Raw genomic sequence first — 22498 nt, 5'->3', positions numbered from 1 at the left:
CACGGAGCAACATTAGCATTCACTCAGAGTCGTGTTTCTGGCCACCTGATGAATGTAAGTCCAATATTCCCTCTGCTTTGTGCTCTCCACCAACTCCTGAGGGAAATATATCCCTCTTATGCAGCAAAATGCTCATGGTCATCAACTAGTCCCTAACTTTGTCTGTTGCCGTTTGGTGCAGAGCAGGTAGCGTACAATGGGTTTTAAAAACTTTTTAGTTTTTTGATGCGCATGGCCATTATTTTATGGTAAAAACATAAAGAAGGCGTAAGATGCTAAAACACTCTGTAGCGCTTAGGGAATCTGCGGAGTAAGGTGATAATTATCTGTGGGTTCATCATTACAAGCGACGACCCCTTTCACATTACATTAATATACAAATGCTGACTATAGCAGTTTTAAGTGAAAGTCCACAGGTATCCACAAACCTCGCTGGGAACTTGGGCTGTTACTTTTTATTCCAAATTCAAACAACCGTTTGAATGAGGGGGGAAAAGCATTTTGGGTTTGACACCATAGTTGAAAAAATCCTGGATGAAGATAAGGCTGTTTGTGATCTTGTAAAACTATGTTACGGTAACATTACCACGAATAAACAGAACGTCAATTTTACAGGGTGGTTTAGGATTATGCTGCGAGTGTTGAAAGGAATCTCAATGATTTATGTGTTAGTCATCATTTGCTTGAACTGGATTCTTTCGTGATATTACAGTTTTCATCGGATGTAAGAAAGCCAAAGTGACAGGATTCGCAAAATCTGAAAACCTGGAGAAATAAAACCCAAACTATCTGAATGGCTCAATACCATGAGATTTTGGTGAGAATGTTTTTTGTAATTTGAGTGCACTGACCCTTAAACTTAAGTCACATCTACTCTATATGCACCCCAATCTTTTTACAGCAATCATATTGCCATTACGAGCACTTCCACCAAGCTTGACGTGACAGACAAAAGTGAACACTTCCCGAGACATTTTGGTCCATTTTATACCAAAGGTTTTTAAACTAGCGATGTTCAGTTCTGTTTATTTGGTATTCTGACTGTCTCTGCAAAGACTTCATCAACTGCTTCACTGATGACATTCACACCCAGTAAGATTCACATACACGACATACAGTAAGCAGCACAGTCCCCTCGCAGCACAATCATTATCAGGACGCTCAATGTCCTGTACTACTGATATACACATTTATGTTTCCCATTCCTTTGGCCTACACTGTTCTCTACCTCCACAGCAGATTGCTCCCATTGAAATAAGGTGAAAATAAATTTCCACTAGTGCAAAATAACATCTCTCTTTGAGAGCAATAACAAAACAAAGTTTAACAAAATATATATTTGACACATAAGATCCTATAGAAAGAAAAATAAAGTGGCACAGATAATAAATTATATCACAACAAAAACAGGCTGGTTTCAGGCTATTTTCACCCATTTCTCTAGTCTTAAAGAACTAAGGCTGATTTGTTGCTGCGCTCAGTCACAGTGTGTAAGTACGCATACGTACGCACATTACACCTGCACACTGACTGACAGGTTACCTATGAATGGGAACCGCAATATTAAAGATTAGGACTGAAGGAGAAATGATTTGCTGTGTTAAATGGACTGCAGGTCCTCAGGGTGGATGTTACAGAATAAAGGAGGCACTAGGCTGACATCTAGTGGTCAAATATACAAATTACAGAGCTGAAGAGATGTGGAAATCAATGAAAGCTCCAACATCCCCAATAACAAAGCAAATAATTTCTACATGGAGAGAAATAAGGATAATAACCGGCAAATTAAACAGGCACAAATCTGCTCCTCTTTCCTTCTGGCCTCTATTCCATAGGACTATGATAGGGCGTTCAAAACACTTTTGATTCAGGTACCGATACCATTACCGTGACTTCGACACCGGTTCCTCAACATTACTTTTTTCAATACCAATTTTCTAAAAATCCATTACAGCATAAAGAAATTACAACATTACACATTACTTTTTTCAGCTTCACCTTTTACGATGTGTAACGACGTATACACATGCTGCACGCTTATTGGCTCACTGACGCTGATAAGATTTGCTCCTTAGATATTGGAATTTGGTATTGAATGACAATACTTGATCCTAAGGAGGCAATTCGGTCGGTGCCTAAAAGGTATTGGTACCCAGCCCTATGTTTTGATACAGGTTCTTTTCACATACAGTAGCATAAAATATCAATCTAGAGCATGGACTAGCACTAAATGTCATCTGTGTTTCTTCTCCAGCACACGGATGCTTTACAGCCGAGACACAGCAGCTGTTCCTTTCAGCCACATGATCAATCTCCACCTGTTCCAATGGGTTTGTGCGTTAAGACACATGGCAGAGTGGTGATTAGTTGCATCATTTCATAGCAAGTGAAGTGCCACCTGCCTTGTCTAGACCACTCTTCTGTCGCTGCCGCACTTTTCAGGAGATGAGATGTTTCCTTTGTGTTAACCTTTCAAACCAGCTTCTGCATCTGAGGACGAGACAAATAAGGCAAAGAGAAACTGCCACTGTGACAGTTCTGGTGTTACAGGAGGGGTAAACCATACAGTAGTATGTGTATTATGAGGTTCAGTTTGTATGCTCTGCATATTAATACCCGGTCGGTCCATCAGCAGGGTTTATCATTTTGGGTATTAGAGGTGGAGGAGCTGGAATATTCTTTCAGCTGTGAGAGCTGCTGTCTGGAAACCTGTCCAGACTGCCCGTTTTTTTTTTTTTTTCAAGCTAACCGACACAGTTCTCGTCTCCTATCACTCTCAATCTGTCTGCCAATCACGACCATTCTCAGGTCAGACCTCCAGGTCGGGAATTAACTCCTCCTTCAGCTGAATGTCATTTTCAGATCCCGTGCCCACGTCCGAGTCAAAGAGCGAGTGGTCAGAGTCGGGGGAGTGTGTGTGCGTGTGTCCGGCCGAGTGGCTGCTGGCGTCGCTGTCGTCCAGTGTATCAGTCCTGGAGAAGACACCAAAGCCTGTAGGGGAGCCGCTGCCGCCGCCGCCGCTGCTGCTCTCACTGTCTCCATCATAATAAAGATCCTCCACATCCACAAACCACTCGGGCCAGAACCTCCTTCGCATCCGCTCGCAGAACATGGCCAGGTTGATCAACTCTCCTGTGGAGACATCAGACAGAGCAGGTTCACATGCACAAGCTTCTACAGGTAAAGTTCAAACCAGCAGGAGGTATCACTGGTGATTACTGACACTGTGAGTCTGATACAGAGGAAGACAATACATCTAAGATACTTTATGAAGCATATTATGTGTTGTCTTTTCAATGTGAGCCCTCTCATCATAAATGATGTATCAAAACAACAACAGAGAACCCTAATCAGTGACATTATAAGCTCTGATTCTGCTCTCTGAAAGACAAGAGACTCAAGTGTTTCCCTACTCTGTGCAAGATTTGAAAGCAACGATCAAAGCCTATGTCAGCAGCACTGCATTGAAGTAGAATATCACTGCCATCTAGTGGCTGGAACAGACAAATACATCTATGACAAAGCAGCAAGGAAAACTGTAGATTATTATGTTAATTATGCTTAAATACTGCAAAACAGGGTAATAAGAAAGCTCAAACTGAAGAGACAGTATCTATTAATTCATTAATTTAGTTCATAGTTATAATATACTGTTCCACTTATGTCTGAGTACTTCACAGATCCACTGACCTTTGATGAGGTGCTCCAGCCGTGACCCGGGCAGAGTCCACATAGCCTGGGCTAAATGCCCAAACACTGTAGCATCTAATGTCGACATCTTAGAGCCCATAAAGTACTTCTTATCTCCTACAGGACAGAGAATAAACAGCAATTTGAAGTTTTGATGCAGAGATTTTTTGATAACAAAATAATATATATAATAAATAATCGTGACATGACACTGTCATAACTATGACATGACACTGTCATGAACGTGTCATAAACCTTACGAACAAGTCATAAACGTTTATGACTTCTGTCATTAAGTGTCATTCGGTTTTTGTCATGACAAGTTGACATTGTTTGGGAGTTGACATTAATCAAAGTGACATTACCAGAAGTTGTCTTGATCATGACAAGTTGACATTACATTTGTTTGGGATGTCTTTGTAATGACAACTTGACATTAACCAGGATGACATTAATAGAAGATGTCTTTGTCATGACAACTTGACATTACATTTCTTTGGAGTGTCCTTATTAAGACAACTTGACATTAAACAGGATGACATAATGTCAAGTTGTCATGACAAAGACATCATAAACAAATTTAATGTCAACTTGTCATGACCAAGACAACTTCTGGTAATGTCACTTTGATTAATGTCAAGTTGTCATAATCAAGACAATCCAAACAATGTCAACTTGTCATGACAAAAACCGAATGACACTTAATGACAGAAGTCATAAACGTTTATGACTTGTTTATAACGTTTATGACATGTTCATGACAGTGTCATGTTATAGTTATGACAGTGTCATGTCACGATTATGTCGATACCTTCAAGTAAAGTGTTACCGATTTTTTTATTGATTACTTTTTTGGCGATAAAAACCTTTATTAATTGTTCCCAATGTTTTATGTCTGAAAAAGGCTACCAAAGCCCTCTCAGATGAACTCAAGTAGCCTACCCCTTCATTCCATTGATTTTAAAGTAGAGGACCTCCACTGGAGGTTGAGTAACACAACAGAAAGTGGATATTGTTATAATATTTCTTCATACAATTTAATGTCCTACTACTACCACCACTTGGACTAGCAGAAACTGGATCTTTCATGACTTTTAGCTAACTATTTCAACTGTTTATCCAGCACACAAGAGAAGTTAACTTTCAGGTCTTTCTGCCAGGAAGGATTTATTTGAACCCAAACCACTAACTTTTCCTAAACTAAAACAAGCAGTTCTGTTGCCTAAACCTAGGAAGATTTCTTGCAGAAAAGGCTTTCTTCCATTCCGTTTATCCATTACCTTTAGCTAACTATTTCAACTGTTTATGTATTACTTTTATGTCATAATTTCACCTGTTATTTCATCAATTTTTGCTAATTATTTGAACTGTTTATTCTTCCTTAGCTAACAATTTACTGTATCCATTCATACAACTAGAGATGGTCCGATACCATTTTTTGCTTCCCGATACCGATTCTGATACCTGAACTTGCGTATCGGCCAATACCGAGTACCGACCCGATACCAGTGTGTTATATATTTTATTATGTTTTAACAACTGTATACTACTATCCCTGTATGGATGTGACATGATTTCTATTTTTGTTGTCGGTCTGGCTCAGGTTAAACTCTTTGTGAAACATGAACAAACACAAACAATGAATGCCACAGAACTTTCTTTTATTATGCAGTTTGACAGTCAGTTATAACGGAAAAAGAACATAAATAAACTACTTTAACGTAGATTTTCTTTAGGGCTTTATTACGTGGTATCGGATCGGTGCATAAACTCCAGTACTTCCCGATACCAGCGTTTTAGGCAGTATCGGAGGCGATACCGATACTGGTATCATCACTGGATACATCTCTAGTTACAACACACTTACTGTAGGTTAGTTTGAGATGTGTACAGGGCAGTCAGCCTATTGATTATTGGTAGTTTACTTACCTCCTAAACACAAATACGTATGTGGATTTTAATATATACTATAACATAATTTCTATTTTTTTTTTCAAATAAGCTGAGCTGCTAAAAATGTGTAAGCAATGTTAATGAAACAGAAAACACTACAGTAAGGCCAAGTACAAATACTTGATATTATTATCTGTGGCCTTAGATATGACTTATGCTAAATCAAGCCTCTTCTACTTCGCTGTCCCTTCAGAGAAAACTCTTAAAATAAACGGATTTCATTTTGAAGCTGAAAGACCTGCTCTTTAAGCAGCAACAACACATGTTATATTCACACTTCTGGTACTTGAGTCTGGAAAGCATTAAAAGAGAAGCTGCAAGCAAGCTGAGTGTACTGATGCTCTCACTCTGGGAATAACTTTCCGTTTTACAACAAGTGGTCATTAGTTGAAATGGCACAAACAGATCGATGCAAATCACTTTTCGTTCCAGCATCGGACTCTTTGTTCCCATCTGTACACAGATATTGTATCCCTGTGGCTGACATCCAGAACTTTCCCTGTTTCTTTTTTCTTTTTTTTTCAACTCTTTTTATTTGAATTTCACAATAAATGACATACAGCGAAGGCCATGGTGAACGAAGCATAGTTGAGACAGCATGTCAATTCCCCTCAAGTCCCTTACACCCCCGCAAACCAACCCAGATCAGGTCCAAACCAGACGGGGACAGACAACACAGACCCATGCACAAAGACAAGTACACACCAGTAAGGACATACAACATCCAAAAGATAAAAAATAAACAAATAAATAAGTACATAAACAAATTAACGGAAAACTTCAGTAGGATTTCATGTGTGTCTGATTGAAATCATGCATTCTGGGGCAGTGGTGGCCTAAGGCCGGTTACACACTGCCTGCGTGGCGTGAGCGTGGCATTTCTGTTGCGTGTCGGCTGCGTGGATTTTTCTATGTCTTTACACACCAGAAACGTGTCTGACGCGGCGCTGCTGCTGCTAGCCTTGTCAGGACACATGGATGTTTCCCATTGATAAAATGACATACCACGCTAAACATAAATATAGACTGATTTGATTACAGCAAAGACAAGTATCGGCAGTATTGACGCCAAAATAGGCTACAGAATATTTCGTTCTATATTGACAGGTGCAATATTAGAAAATCAAATTTTTTTTTAAAATTACATTTATATCTGCATATCAAAACCCAGAGACTTTAAAACATCAACATGTCATTTATTAATATGTATTCGTGTCTAAACGACATATAAACATCTTTTCCTATTCTATTTTGCCTGGAAACGCTTCCAACACGCTTGCGTGTCGCGTGAAAAATAGGCGTCCGTTCTATTTCTACCATGCACGCGTTTTCGGCGCGACTCGAACCGTGCCCGAGACGCAGGCAGTGTGTAAGCTCTAACCTGTTAACATGGGAGCCGAAATATAAACGGACACGCCACGCAGCTGACACGCTCGCGCGATGCATCCAGTGTGTAACCGGCCTATAGGTTAGAGAAGAGAGCTTGTGACCGGGAGGTTGTTGGTTCAATCCCCAGACTGACAGGATACAATCTGGGTGAGGAAAGTGAAAGAGCACTCCCTCATTACCACCACTGAGGTCACATTAGACTGCCAGAGCCATCCAACAATTTTCACTTTGGTCATTATTGCCTAGCAATGCCGTAACAAATTAGCTTGATACAGATGTCATTGTCATCAACATGACAATACTTCCTGTGCCTGACTCGTGGATAACGTGGAGTAATATTATTACTCATTTTTTTCTTTTGGCTGTCACTGGTTTTTACTTCTGATTTCCTGGGAAAACAAAGCAACTGTTTTGGAAAAGTTGCCAAATTTATCAACACTTATTCACCAAACTGAGTTTTTGAATACATTTTAGACTATAAAGTGCTTTTATAAACAGAACAGAACTCATCCTACTAATGGAAAGAGATGTGTACTGTAGTAATAAATGCATGTAATTCTATTATCCCAAATAAAAAAGTCTGGTAACTCTGTTATCAGAGTGTATAACAGAGTTGATGAGAAAAGTGGCTCCTAATGGAGTACATTTTAATGGCAAAGGTTTGGAGACGAAGCATTAGGAATGCTGATGCACATATACATGCACATGCACATGCACACACACAGCCCGTTTCCTACCCAACAGTGTGGCCAGCGTCCTCATGTCCTTCTCCATCAGAGTGTAGACCTCCTCCTTAGAGAAGCGTCCGATGCCATGGCCGTACATCTCCCTGCGCACCATGCTGCCGTTCAGGTGGCTCAGCAGCCACTTCAGCGTGTCGCTCAGGGGACCGCTCATCGCAAGAAGCTTCTGAGTTTCCTCCAGGTTGTCCACCCACTGACAGTAGGCTATCGTCCTGTAAGAACACACACACACACACACACACACACACACACACACACACACACACACACACACACACACACACACACACGCTACATTGGTTACCTGATTGTGTCAGAGCAAGAATGGTCTGGCACCAAACTACTTATATCACAGATCTCTAAACCCAGGATGAGTCGCAGTAACACTTGCAGTTTGTCAGGAGTAGAGTCCCACTAAGAAGGAAGAGGTTCTTGCTCTTCTTCTTGATCTTTCTAAGATGTAACTTGGGCTGCAACTAATGATTATTTTCATTGTCGATTAATCTGTCGATAATTTCCTCAATTACTCGATTAGTTGTTTGGGCAATGAAATGTCAGAAAATGGTAAGAAAAATGTTGATCAAAGCCCGAAATGACGTCCTCAAATGTCTTGTTTTGTCCACATCTCAAAGATATTCACTTTACTGCAATCAGAGAATTTTGAAATAGCTGGAAATTAATTTAACTGTCGACGACTAATCGATTAATCGATGTATGTTTGCAGCTCTAGATGTAACTGCAACTTCCCTATTCAACAACATTCACATTTCTGGTGAGATAGAATCTATTTAATTCAACCATCAAAACATTCACACAGCAGCAGGGTAGTGGATGTTTGGTCTATTTCCAAACTGACAAAAGGTTATCACTAGGGCTGTCAAACGATTCATTTTTTCTTAATCGCTAAATTTCTATAGTTAATCACGATTAATCGCATGTTTTATTTCATGATTAAAATTCTATTATTTTGCATTTCAGAACTGTTTTTAAGTACATATTAACAATGGAAAGCAGTTCTTACCAGTGGATCTTGATTGGGAATCAAATGAATGCAAAGAAAGTTGGTTTATGAACTTGACTTTAAGATTTGTAGTTGTTTATTATTTATTTACTGTAAACAAAAGAAAAATGTGCAAAAGTCTTGCTGCTGCGATCATATTCTGTGCACTCTGTGTCGATAGTTGTAACTTTATTTGCAATGCCCCATGTCTCTGCAACTTCGCTTAAGTGCTTAAAGGCACATGTTTCAGCATAGTGTCATTCTTCTGTATGTCGAACCGTTAAGGCAAATGAGTGCAAAGTCCAACCAGAGTCGATATAGTGTGCAGTAACTCCTAAATAATGTTGATTACTCACTGACGTCCAGTGATCATCAGTTAATGAGACAGTGTTTGCAGCACTTTGCAGCAGTTCCAGTTTGGCTGCTTTCTCTGTGTCGTACAGGCTGTGTATGCGTGAAACTACAGCCCTAGTTATCACACATCTCACCAGTATCAGGATCATGCCGCTGAAGGAAATGACTGCTACCAAAGATGCTCCACCTTCTAACAGCCTCACCAATCATCTGGCTCTTACAGCATCATCTACAGTAGCATTTCATCTACACAGATGTGAACCAGCTTGGGTCAACATTTTAACAGCAGAAAACACAGTCCCCCTATATTCATGTCATGAAAGACTGGAGTCCCATTGTGGTGGGGGCTAATGGCCAATAGTTCACCTTGTTCCAGATTCTGTGTGCTTAGTCTTGACTTTTTAACAACATATGATGAGTGGGGCTGGGTTAACTGAAATTTCCCTAACCTAATTGATATTGAATAAGGACATGGTGAATCGAAATTGAATCCATTCAGGAAATCAATGGCGATACCCAGCCCGTACGATGAGAATCTATAATTTCAGGATACCAAAAGCAATCTTTCACACTAGCACACAATTCCTTATAAGCAATTCCAGTTAAATAAAAAGGAAGCGCCTGAGCCTTTCATGAATCAAACATGTAGGGTGCACAGAGGCGTCAACGATAAGGCTTTCTAATCAGAGGTTCGGCCCCTGTGTCCTGTTACCAACAAAGCGTTATGTCTATTGACAATTAACCTTGTCCAAATCAATAAAAGTGCGCCACCCACTTCCATCCCACTGCCCATTTATCAGCTATACTGTTCTCAACTCGCTGCCGGGAGACAACATCATATATTCAGCCAGTCAAACTGTCAGGCTGCTATTGTGTACATGAGGAAATGCTTGGAGACTGTCGATGCCTTTCATCCAGAAATAGGTTAGAGAAGAAAAGGTGACTGTGCACTTGCCCCAGAAATTCCATTACAGATTTGGATTGAAAATCTCTTGGACAAAAACACCCACTTACTGCTGCAATGCTTGGCCTCTTTGTTGAGTCATTTAGATTCCGTCTTGCTTGTGTTAAAAAAGAAAGAAAGGTGTGGCTGGGTTAGCTCAGTTGGTAGAACAGGCACATATATAGAGGTTTACTCCTCGACGCAGCGGCCTCAGGTGGTTCAACTCCGACCTGCGGCCCTTTGCTGCATGTCATTCCCCCTCTCTCTCCCCCCTTTCATGTCTTCATCTGTCCTGTTAAATGAAAGGCCTAAAATGCCCCAAAAAACGAAAGAAAAAAGGAAACCTGAGTAGCTACATGAGCCTTCGTGACATCAAGTAGAGGTGTGTCTCACAGCAGTAGACAGACAGATCCTGTCTGTGTGTGCAAACAAACCCAACTCAAAGCCTCAAAATCCCTCTCTAACTCTGCCTCTTTTTATCTGAATACCCTCCTTTGTGACCATTACAAATGTATTAAAGGAAACCAATACAAGACACTTGTTTTACCTGCATGTATCTCATTACTAAATATAATAATAAGAGTAACTGTCCCTGCTATTTGGTACAGTCATTGTTGACTCTGCTCATGAAGCTAATTTATCATTACACACTTGCCCTTTCTCACACCACCTTGTTGGAAATAAAGGCTCTCCCACAGCTCATCTGAAAGCTTGGAAGCCTCATTCTATAATTCTGCTGTCTGAGCCGTACTACGGCTGTAAAGGAGCCTCTGTCTCCAGCCTGCAGTGTTCTGGATCACTCTAGATGACCAGTCGCTCAATGGAAATGAAATTAAAGCATCTGACCTACATCACATCTGGGAGTAGTGACTATCCAGAAGCCATATATTACTTCCTGTTACATTATCTGTTGTCCCAAGGGGATATACAGTCCTTTGTTTCAAGATTTGGAAAAACCCTGCGTAGCAGATTAGAATATCAAATCAATTTAAGGGTGTACAGTACACAGGCGATGCATGACGACATAGTCTGTTTATTGTCCCTTCTGCAAGGTTTTTCCCCCTTGTGGTTGTGGAGTCTTGTTTCTTTAGCTGCTAAATTCTCCGCTATGTTCACCAGCTATAGTTGCTAATGTTGTCTGTCTGCCGTTTGGTGCTGGGCCGGTAGTTGTACAATGTATTTATCAAAGCTCTTTCACTGAAAACAGCTGCTGCTGCTGCTGCTGGGAACAGGGATGATGAGAGAGCAGCGTTTATGGGTCATAAAACAAATACAGGGGGCTAGAGAGAGGCTAAAAAGCTGCGTAGGGCTGAGTGCAACTGCAGCCAGGTGATTGTTCTCTGTGTATGTCACTAGTGACCCGTTCCCATTACACAAAGTCATTTGAGCCATCCATCCATCCATCCATCCATCCATCTTCATCCGCTTATCCGGTATCGGGTCGCGGGGGTAGCAGCTCCAGCAGGGGACCCCAAACTTCCCTTTCCCGGGCCACATTAACCAGCTCCGACTGGGGGATCCCGAGGCGTTCCCAGGCCAGGTTAGAGATATAATCCCTCCACCTAGTCCTGGGTCTCCCCCGAGGCCTCCTCCCAGCTGGACGTGCCTGGAACACCTCCCTAGGGAGGCGCCCAGGGGGCATCCTTACCAGATGCCCGAACCACCTCAACTGGCTCCTTTCGACGCAAAGGAGCAGCGGCTCTACTCCGAGCTCCTCACGGATAACTGAGCTTCTCACCCTATCTCTAAGGGAGACGCCAGCTACCCTCCTGAGGAAACCCATTTCGGCCGCTTGTACCCTGGATCTTGTTCTTTCGGTCATGACCCAGCCTTCATGACCATAGGTGAGGGTAGGAACAAAAACTGACCGGTAGATTTGAGCCATTGTTAACCTAAAACACCTTAGATTAGTGCAGGGAATTGTTGAGAATTGTTGAAAATATAACACGCTCTCTGAAAGGCTAGTTGTATTTGTCAGTGGTGGAATGTAACTAAGTACATTTACTCAAGTACTGTACTTAAGTACACATTTGAGGTACTTGTACTTTACTTGAGTCTTTTCTTTTCATGCCACTTTCTACTTCTACTCCGCTACATCTCAGAGAGAAATATTGGACTTTTTACTCCACTACATTCATCTGACAGCTTTAGTTACTAGTTACTTTACATATTAAGATGTTTGCACACAAAACACATGTAGTTTATAAAATACGATGTTGTGGTTGTGTATATTTTTGCGTGTATATGTATGTTCCCTGTTGTGTATATTTCTGTTGTGTATAGTTCTGTTGGTTCCCTGTTGTGTATGGTTCTGTTGTGTATATTTCTGTTGTGGTTGTTTATATTTCTGTTTCCCGTTTTATTTTGATAGTCTGTTTTTCCCCCTTGTCTTGTCTAGTTTTACTTCCTGCATTTTCCCGCCTTTTTTAATTACTCTGCCCACTCCTAATGTGTTGCACCTGTTCCTCAGCCCTAGTGTCACCTGTTCCTCTTTTTCTCATTTTCCCAGTGTATTTAGTCTCTGTGTTCCCGTTGTCTCTTGTCAGATTGTTTTGTGTGTGCTCCTGGCGGTGTGTTTCAGTCAGCATGTCTGTTTGTTGGTAGCACCCCTGCGGCTTCTGTGTTTTTGTTATCCTTTTCTCTGTGGACTATTTTGGACTTTGTCTTTTGCCTTCCTTAGTATTGGACTCCTTGTGTTGTTTCCTGCATTTTTTGACTGCCTTGTGGTATGTACCCTGGTTTTTGTGCGTAATACATTTCAACGAAACTTCCGCCTGCTCCCCTGCATTTGGGTCCACCATTCCCTGCACCTCATAACATATGTTTTATTATAAATTAAACTACCCATCAATGTAAGCGCCTACAAGTAGAGTTGAAACAGTTAGCCGATTAAACACTGAGTTGACTGACAGAACAGTTTAAATTGTTTCTAAAATGTAAGGATTTCTTTCTGCATTGAATACTTTTAATATTTTGACACATTTGTGATGACACTTGCATACTTTTACTTAAGTAAAATGCAGGACTTTTACTGTAACAGTATTTTACAGTGTGGTATTAGTACTTTTACTTGAGAAAGGACCTGAAAACTTCTTCCACCACTGGTCTTTGTTGACTTTAATCTCTAACTAATGAAAGCATAATAAAGCGTAAAGCACAGGTGCCCCAGCTGCTGGTTCTTCAGTTTCCTCATCTTATTTTCATAGCAGCATCGATCAGAAGGGGCTCGTGGGAAACAGTGAGCGTATGAACTACCCATCAGTTGCTCTGTAGCCCTTTTTAAAGAGCAACCAAGATGACACATTGCCCTTCCCTGACATAAATAATTCAATCAAGTCAATATGCGAGTCTAAACATGGCACGGGGTGGGTGGAGGAGCAGAGAAAAGCGAGCAAGGTGGTGACACAGAGGGGGGGGGGGATGTGGGTTATATGCATGACCTCTAGCTTTGGAGAAATGGTATGGAATTCCCTTTTTACACCACACAAAATGTGCAATCTCACATTCATATTTTATCCAATTCTTCATTTCTAAACACATTAAACAGTAAGGTTACACATGTCCCATCCTCATTATCGCTCCAATATGAACAAGCTGCAGAGGCGACGTCATCCCGCTCCATCTCTCTGCTGTGCCCCGTTAACGTAACAGCGGCAGTGAAACGCTGTTTGCTACTATGATGCTTAAGCTTTGCAATTAATCGGCGGTTCACGTGCGTGCCGAACCGTAGGCGTGGTCCGTTACACCACTAATGTATATTCAACATCACTGCATTTATTCATTTATAGAGAATGTATTTCTAAATAGAAAACATGACCTTCAAGCCAAGTTCATAATAATCAAACAATCTGGGCCCAATGCGAAAGCCCCTTTACAGCATTATATTCCTTTTATATTTTGAATTGTTTTTAGTGTTAGTTTAGTGTCTTCCTTGACGTAAAGATGTTTTCACCATAAATTGATGCATACAAATGTATCAGAATGGAGGAAATTAAGTTTTGATGCTCAAAGTTTCCTGGGGAAGGACCCCAGACCCCCCACTTAGTGTGTGTGGGCACACAACACTGTGTGTGTGTGTGTGTGTGTGTGTGTGTGTGGGGATAGTGAAATATAGATGGAGCTTGTAGGTAATGGAAAACATTAGCAGAGCCCCTGTGGCTGTGTCAGTAGTGGTGAATGATTTCCTAGCAGCGGCATGTTACTCACCCAGAGGTACTGGAGTGACTCACCACAGCAAAGGGTGGCTGAAAACACTGTACTGATGGTGAGGATAGAGACAGCCTGGGCTGAAAGGCTGCATAAATAATGCTCAAAAGTTAAAAGATCCCAACATATCTTTTTTTTATCTGTTAAAACCAATCTGCCGTTGTTTTTCAATGACATCGTAACATCGAGTGGTCTATATGGACGACGTTCTACTTTCGGGATTGCTCCGGTGTCGCCGGAAATTCCACCAGACGTCCCTCATTTCAGCCTGATATCCCAAACCTTCCTCATTCTTTGTGTTGGCGTTCTAACCTCCGGTGGATTTGTGAGGACTATGGTTAACTGCTCCTCAGATCTCTGCAGGGTAAATCCAGACAGCTAGCTAGACTAGCTGTCCAATCTGAGTTTTCTGTTGCACGACTAAAACTACTTCTGAACGTGCACGTTCCACCAAAACAAGTTCCTTCCTGAGGTTGTTTTGCAGAGGCTCCGTCCATGTGTCCCGCGCTTAGTGCCGCCCAAGGTGATTGTAATTTGGTTTAAAGAAATGCCAATAAAACAAAACACGTTTTTCTCCCATCCCAGAATGCTTCGTGGACGAGCCAGACCCTCCTCCACAGTGCTGTGAAGGAAGGTCTGGCAATGCGAAACTAAACATTGAGCTTAGCTGTTAAAATATGTATTTAAATATAAATATACTTGTTACATGTGCCTCTGGCTGGTCTTGTTTTCTCTCTCTCTCTGTCCCTCGTTCTGTCCCTCCTCCCTCTGCCTGTTGCACACCTGAGCGTAACCAGTGTTCAGGTAGAGTGGGGGAGCTGATAGGAAGGCAGAGAGTGAAGGGACAGAGGCACATGGAGAGCACACCAGCAGCTCACTATCACCTTTTTTTTCTCCACAAGCAGGTTTGTGTTTCCCAACCTCCATGCACACTTAGGTGCTGGAGTTTTGTTATTTTAGTTTATTGTATTAATTTGGGCTGGAGATTACCGGTAGTTCAGTTATTTGTCTCTTTTGTTTGTTCTAGGATTAGTTTACTATTACTTTTTAAGTAATTTAGGGGGCGACGTGGGGAGAGGTGGGGAGACGCGGGGAGCGACGACCCATTGCAAGGTTGGTGCAGCGTCTTCCCATCTTTTGTTCTTTTTGGACAGGGTCTCCTGTCCCTTTTTGTTTCTCCTTGTTTGCTACTTTTGGGAATGTTTTTGCATTATTTAATAAAGCTTGTTGGTTAATTGTTACCATTGTGTCTGGCATCCTTTTTTTTATATGTTGCATCCTCCAATCCCTTTTGAGCCTTGGTTTGATTCTTTAAATGGAGGTCGTAACAATACTGTACATATAAATGTACATATTTGAGTCAGCAAATGCGTCATTTTAGCCCTCAAGTACATCAAATTTGGGAAAAGTCACTGTATTTGTCCTTTAAAATCAGCTAAAAGTTACTTAATAAGACTGGAGACTGAAACAAGGTTGCAGCAGGTGAACTCAGTTTCTAACCGGTTTCCAAAGACCTATCTGTAACTAGTCCAACACTCCATACTCTGTACACGTATGAGTCCCCTACCAGTACAGGTGTTCCTCGACCATTTTGGTGACAGCTCGGGACACGGCTCTTTCCTGCGGCGTGAGGTTATTGTTGAGGTTGACACCCAGCTTCTCCTCCAGGAAGTCTACAATGAACTCTGACCCTGAAGCCTGCTCGTGGTTGTACTCGATCCAGGGCATCTTCCCCTGCGGCGACAGCTTCCCATCAAAGTAGTTCTGCAGAGGGAAACGGCTTCATTTGAGAACTTGTAGAATTCTACATACAGTTTCTAGGCAAACGGAGCATGTTTTTGTAGACCGACATGCCAATTGGTTATGCAATGTTTTCCTGTTACTGACTTTTAAAATGGTGTATTTCAGTGGTTCCCAACCTGTGGTTTAGGATCCTTTTTTAAAGGTCACGCCACTGATTTTAAACAATGAGTCCAATTTACTGGTCATGAGGAATACTACTCAACCCGTGACAACAGTTGTTATACCTTCTCCGGCTCTGGAGGTTCGGAGTATAAAAGACAGGAAGGATCTAATGTTAGATGCTATTGAGTTGCATTATGGGAATTGTAGGATCCATTGTTTATGGAGCTTAACCCATACTCAGAACTTAAAGTTAAGAAAGCTTGGTCTCTGCTGCACAGATCTTTAAACCATTCTCTCTCAAGTCATCCAGCTTCACTGGAATCCATTTGACAAGATAGGAAAGCAAAAGAAAACAATTTTGCTACACAGAATTAGGTTTTTTTCATTTATTTTTTTAAATTTTGCTTACTCTAGTGGATTACTGGATCATGTATCTGTTCAGGCCACTAAAGTATTCCGATAAATCCATTTGAGAAGTAAAACCCAACGCAACCAGTGATGACAGACTCCTCCGCTGTAGCTCTGTGTGTAGTCTATCTTCCACCAGTCTTCCCTTTTTTTTCCAGCCGGATGTTACCTTCCTCTTTCTTTGTGTTGGCGTTCTAACCTCCGGTGGATTTGTGAGGACTATGGTTAACTGCTCCTCAGATCTCTGCAGGGTAAATCCAGACAGCTAGCTAGACTATCTGTCCAATCTGAGTTCTCTGTTGCACGACTAAAACTACTTTTGAACGTACACATGTTCCACCAAAACAAGTTCCTTCCTGAGGCTATTTTGCAGAGGCGCCGTCATTGAGTCCGGTGCCCAAGACAATTGTGATTGGTTTAAAGAAATGCCAATAAACCAGAGCACGTTTTTCCTCAATCCCAGAATGCTGTGTGGACTAGCCAGACCCTCCTCTGCAGCGCCGTGAAGGAAGGTCTGGCAATGCGAGACTACTCTGTGTGTAATAAACTCTGTGTGCAGAGTATCACCTGGTAGGGCAGGTCCACCATGCGCAGGTACGTCTCGATTTTGAGGCAGAAGGGTGAGAGGCTGGGCACGCCGTTCTTTGGCCTGGAGAACTGATGCAGGATGATGGCGTCTTTAGAGTCCAACTCCTGCTCCTTCCTACACAGATGAAGAAAACATTATCTTTGGTAGATAAACAGTGTTAAGCTTATGTTCCCAGATCAGTTTGAAAATCCCTATTGTGTAAGATAACTGAATACATATATATATAATTTGTTCTTATTTGTCTGTTAGTTTTCCATATACTGGCATATTTAAATTGACAACTTCATTTGATCTGCTGTCCCCAAACCCACCTTAAATAAAACGACCTTACTGTCAAAAATATTTTTTTTCTTTTGAGGAATGATTTGATTGACAATAAGCAGAAGGCAAAAGCACTTAAAGTGCTCATATTATGCTCATCTTCAAGTTCATAATTGTGTTTAGAGGTTATATCAGATTAGGTTTACATGGTTTCATTTTCAAAAAACACCATATATTTGTTGTACTGCACATTGCTGCAGCTCCTCTTTTCACTCTGTGTGTTGAGCTCTCTGTTTTAGCTACAGAGTGAGACATCTCACTTCTGTTCCATCTTTGTTGGGAGTCGCACATGCTCAGTAGCTAGGTAAGGACTACTAGCCAGTCAGAAGCAGAGTATGAGGGCGTGCCCTGACAGTACCTAGGTAAGGACTACTAGCCAGTCAGAAGCAGAGTATGAGGGCGTGCCCTGACAGTACCTAGGTAAGGACTACTAGCCAGTCAGAAGCAGAGTATGAGGGCGTGCCCTGACAGTAGCTAGGTAAGGACTACTAGCCAGTCAGAAGCAGAGTATGAGGGCGTGCCCTGACACTACCTAGGTAAGGACTACTAGCCAGTCAGAAGCAGAGTCTGAGGGCATTCCCTGACAGTAGCTAGGTAAGGATGTATGAGGGCGTGCCACGCTAGCAGCTAGGCGAGCATTATAACGTGTGTTACAAAGTGACCACGTTTGTCTCTGAAGTAAAGGCTGGACTACAATAGAGCTGTTTGGAGCAGTTTGTGAACAGTGTTTTCTGTTGGAGATGGTAAGTCCCTTTGGGGGGGACTTTGGCCTTTTTCACTTTGGAAACCTATAACATGCAGCAAACGGCTGATTCTTCAGGGAGGAATATAAGCTTTGATATCTTTAACCCTGTTGACGATGTGTAGGAACAATAGTAAAGAGAGCATTGATACAAACTTAAAGGACAGCAATGGTATCCTTTGATAAAATGTTAAATTATCACAAGTCTGGCTGAGAGCAACTGGTGTTACTACCCGTTTTCTAGGTCAGCCAGTGCTGTGAGATAAATACCAAACAGAACTCAGCGGCTAGCAGGACTTGCGGTTTGTTATCAGGCTCTAACAAACCTTCCTGGGAGGAAATGGTCACACACCTGTAGTTTATTATAGTATGGTGACACTGCAGTAAGTCCCGGTGTCCCTGAGCTCTGCTTTTTTAAACACTCTCAACCAGCCACACACACACTATTTTATTTTTAGAGACTGCGGTGGCTTCACTTCATTAACTTCCAAACAATAGCTTTGTGCAGACCTACATTTTGTTGTCCTGGTTGAACTCCATGAAGACATATCCTTTCTGTTAATCTGCAATGCTCAGTCAAATACAGGTTGTTTTATGATTTCAGTCAATATTGCAACGTCTTTATGTTTATGTAACTAATATGACCCCAGGTATTAACCAAAGGTACTATATTAACGAGAACTGTTTGTAGGGCATATTAAAATGAGAAAGCTTTCTTAGAAGTAGTGGTCGACCAGGTTTTTGTTTTCAATGGGCGAGACAGCAGGGCGGCCGATATATTGACCAATGACCATTTCATGTTGACTTTTTGCACCTGATGAATTACAACAAGTTGGTAATAATAACAAATGAAACACAAACTTTGTCTGCATTACCTCTGTTTGGTTGTAGGCTATAACTTCCAGCATAGGTTTGAAAACGCAACGGAAAACGACGTTTTCCAAACATTCTGTTGCCGTGTGGACGGCACCTAGAAGTCTTCACAGTTACACTTGCTTACCGTCCCACAACCATCCCAACTCATGATTCATGGTTTCTCACCATAAGTTATTTATACAGCACACAGGAAGGGGTAAAAGGAGACTTTACAAACTCCAGAGCCTGTCTGGTCTGTTTAGCATATCTTATCACTGGCCAAAGCTCTTCAAGTCTGAATCATTTAATAAACCTGCACTCCATACTCCATACTCCACTTTTTACATTATTTCCTGAATAATACAATTACTTGCCAGTTTAATAATACAACTACTTGCCAGTTTAATATATTTCAAATATATAAATCAACACTTCTCTGAAACACTTCTTTAGGTTGTAACATGATTAGGTAAGATCTAATACCCTGTTGAGCTGCCTCCATTTAAAGATGAAAATGAGAGTAAATCCATCAAAGCACAAAATGACTTCCCCTTTAACCCTACTGTTATGAAGTCAGCGTAGGTTCATTCAGGAAGACAACTATGCTTCAAATTCTCTCTCTCCCAACCTAATCTGCTGCATTGTCATCAGCTGAATGTGGGCGTTTCCTCTTTTAGTTAAACCAACCAGATTTTGCCACAATCTCTGTGAGCTATCGCGTTGTTGCATTCAAACTTTAAATCTGTTCTCCTCTGTGTTGTTGTCAGTTGTCATTTTCATGGAAAAAGAGGTCGGTGACAGTACAAACTTTGAATTTAAACGCTTTCTTCACAATGTCTGAGTTGAAAATGCATCTTGTTGTCACGTAAGAGCCCTGTTCATGTTGCACAGACATTATAATTGCATTTTGTGTCTGTTAAGAGGCACAAAGGCACTCTTTAGAACATGCCCCCACAACTGGCATTTTAGCTAACTGGGAGCTTTGACCATTAGATGCAGCAACTCCAGTTTGCTAGCACCGATTGTGGTCATTTTTTCCCCTATCGACAGTACTCTGTGACATCTAGCGATCAAGATTTAGGTAAAAATCAGCTGGATTTCTCTTTTAATTGCCCAATCTGGATAGTATTAGTATGTACATCTATGTCTGAATAGTATTCCGAAACAAGCAAACTGCCAGCCTAAAAAATAGCAGTAGAGTCGACACCTGTCTAAAACAGTGATTTACTGCAGGACTGTTGTATTAGACTGCATTAGTTTTAGCTAGGTGTACCTAATAAACTGGCAACTAAGTGTGCAGTGTATTCATACAGTATGCATAATCTATGAACTGTAGAAGTGGGCTTGTCGTGTCTCTGTCCACTGTCCTGTGGTGCTGAAACCGATCCAGGTCTTGAAAGTCGCTGTCCACATTCACATGGTGCTGAAACCATTCCAACTCTCATCGTCCACTCTGCCTCATCTGTTCTAGGCCATCCTATCATGCTAATGCGTCTGTCCGTTTAAATGTGGTGCTGAAATCTCCTTGAAGAGCCACTTAAAGAGCTCTCCGGACATTAAGGGTCTCTCATGGAGGAGACACGGAGCTGCGCCAGTGCCAACAACACATCAAATGGCATAAACAGATGATGCCGGCAGCCTCAGCAGCATGCACGTGATTTAGCAGCGTTTCTGCACGAAATACAAGGTTACACAGATTATCACGAGGGAGGGAGGGGAGCGAAAGCACACTACCAGGCCACTGTTACAGGATGTACTTACTCCCCGGCACTGGCCTGGCCAAAAATAATCCCCTCATTGACAGGCACGCATTCCTTGCACTAACAATAGTCCTGAGATAATCACTTTTCCATCGCGGGGATTAATCATATCTCTCATCCGCCATCATTACAAGGTAAAGGCCTAGCTGTAAATGTGTTTTCTTTCAATATAACAAAGCGGCAGATGTGTATCTCACGGCAGAGTGCATTAAAGGTCGCTCTGACGCCGCAGCGCCCGAGGAGCGCTCCGTTTCTACACGCTCAGGTGCCGACGGCGCTGGCACAAGAGAGAAAACGTGACTCGGTTTTTTTTTATTTTTTATTTATTTATTTATTTTCTTCTCTCCATCTAGCTAGTGTTGTGTCCTTGGGAATAGGAAAACAGAGTGCTGAAAGCTCAACAACCACCGCGAGATCTGCACTGAGATGACATCAAACGAAAGGACTCCCATGTCCATTCATGGTTTTGTCCCAGGCCATTCAGTCAGCAGGTGGGGTTAACAATTAGACCCGCAGCTCTGAGGGCTAAATAATAATAAAAGAAGCGATGACCTGTGTGGGTCCTACCTGATGGCGAGCAGTTCATGCAGTAGGTAGGCTGCAGCAGCCAGCAGGGCCCCCCCGGTGATGTACAGAGTCTTCTTCCACCAGGATTCCGATCCCAGAACCGACATAATGCCCCCGTAGTCCTGTAAAGGGAAGGCGATGATATAGCCATACAAAGACTGCTGCTGCTCGGAGCCGCACAGCCCGAGGGGCAGGCTGTGATTCCGCCCGAGTTCAACCACACACGGCCGGGAAGAGGCGAAGCCAGCAGCCCAGTACATCCTCCCTCCCTCGGTTACAGCCACCCCGCTCTCTTCCTGCTGTAGTCAACGTTAGGCTTCATCTTAACAGCCGGCGGGTTGTCTACGGCATGGCGGCGGTGTGGCTAATGTTTCTCCAGAAAATCAGAAGGTGTAAACATCTCGACTCGCCCTCCCCAGCTGGATGATGCTCTGCACCCAGTCTTTCCCTTTGCAGGGTTTTAGAGAGCGCTGTCAAGCTAGGCAGAAATAAAACGGCTAGACTTCCGGTCACACATTTCAAAACAAAATGTCACCGTTGGGGCTGTACGTGTTGCAATGGTTTTTGATGAATTGTAGGCCTACAGTGGTGTTATATAAATTATTATATATATATATATTCATCCTTTTGTCTATAAAGGTCTGGCCTAGAGCCAAACGTGATACATTCAAATAACTTGCTTTGTCTGACCAGCAGTCCAAACCCTGAACATATTCAGTTTAGTATCAAATGAGAAAAAGAAAAAAACAGTGCATCCTCTCATTTAGAGAAGCTGGAACCAATCTTTAGCAGTTTGGCTTGGAAAATGACTCAGATTATTTGATTACTAAAATAGTTGCTGATTAATTTCCTGTTGATGAACTGAGTGACTAACTTTTTCTCTAACAGGCTTGTTCAGTGCTATATTACGTTACCTTTTCCAAAATTCATTCAATCATATGCATTCTACATTGTATAGCCTATCAACTTATTACACTGCTCCATCTTTCTGTAGGTCTTTCACACAACTTTGGTTAAATACCCTTGGTCTCTACAAACATAATGGTATATTTAAACATAAAAGATCATTCTTG

General features: G+C 41.9%; 1 protein-coding gene across 1 annotated transcript; it reads right to left on the bottom strand.

The window, feature by feature from the left end:
• Window positions 1–2128: 2128 nt before the first annotated feature.
• On the bottom strand, window positions 2129–21770 carry faxcb (failed axon connections homolog, metaxin like GST domain containing b). Its single transcript, XM_078251946.1, has 6 exons — window positions 21426–21770; window positions 17159–17294; window positions 15846–16042; window positions 7770–7987; window positions 3691–3807; window positions 2129–3132 (listed from the first exon to the last, which is right to left on the bottom strand). The coding sequence occupies exons 1-6, from the start codon at window positions 21683–21685 to the stop codon at window positions 2810–2812; spliced, it is 1251 nt and encodes a 416-aa protein (XP_078108072.1). The 5' UTR covers window positions 21686–21770; the 3' UTR covers window positions 2129–2809.
• Window positions 21771–22498: the final 728 nt, after the last annotated feature.

This window comes from Sander vitreus, chromosome 6 (genome assembly GCF_031162955.1).
Source record: "Sander vitreus isolate 19-12246 chromosome 6, sanVit1, whole genome shotgun sequence".
Lineage (NCBI taxonomy): Eukaryota > Metazoa > Chordata > Actinopteri > Perciformes > Percidae > Sander > Sander vitreus.
This window is presented reverse-complemented; position numbering and strand designations above follow the sequence as displayed.

Bases quoted from the DNA above. Each gene is read 5' to 3' on its own strand.
- faxcb (XM_078251946.1), bottom strand. From the start codon at position 21,685: ATGTACTGGGCTGCTGGCTTCGCCTCTTCCCGGCCGTGTGTGGTTGAA. The intron at 3,808-7,769 runs GTAGGAAACGGG...TCTGTCCTGTAG, and splicing joins GACGCTGGCCACACTGTTGG to GAGATAAGAAGTACTTTATG. The intron at 3,133-3,690 runs GTCAGTGGATCT...ATGTCTCCACAG, and splicing joins GCTGGAGCACCTCATCAAAG to GAGAGTTGATCAACCTGGCC.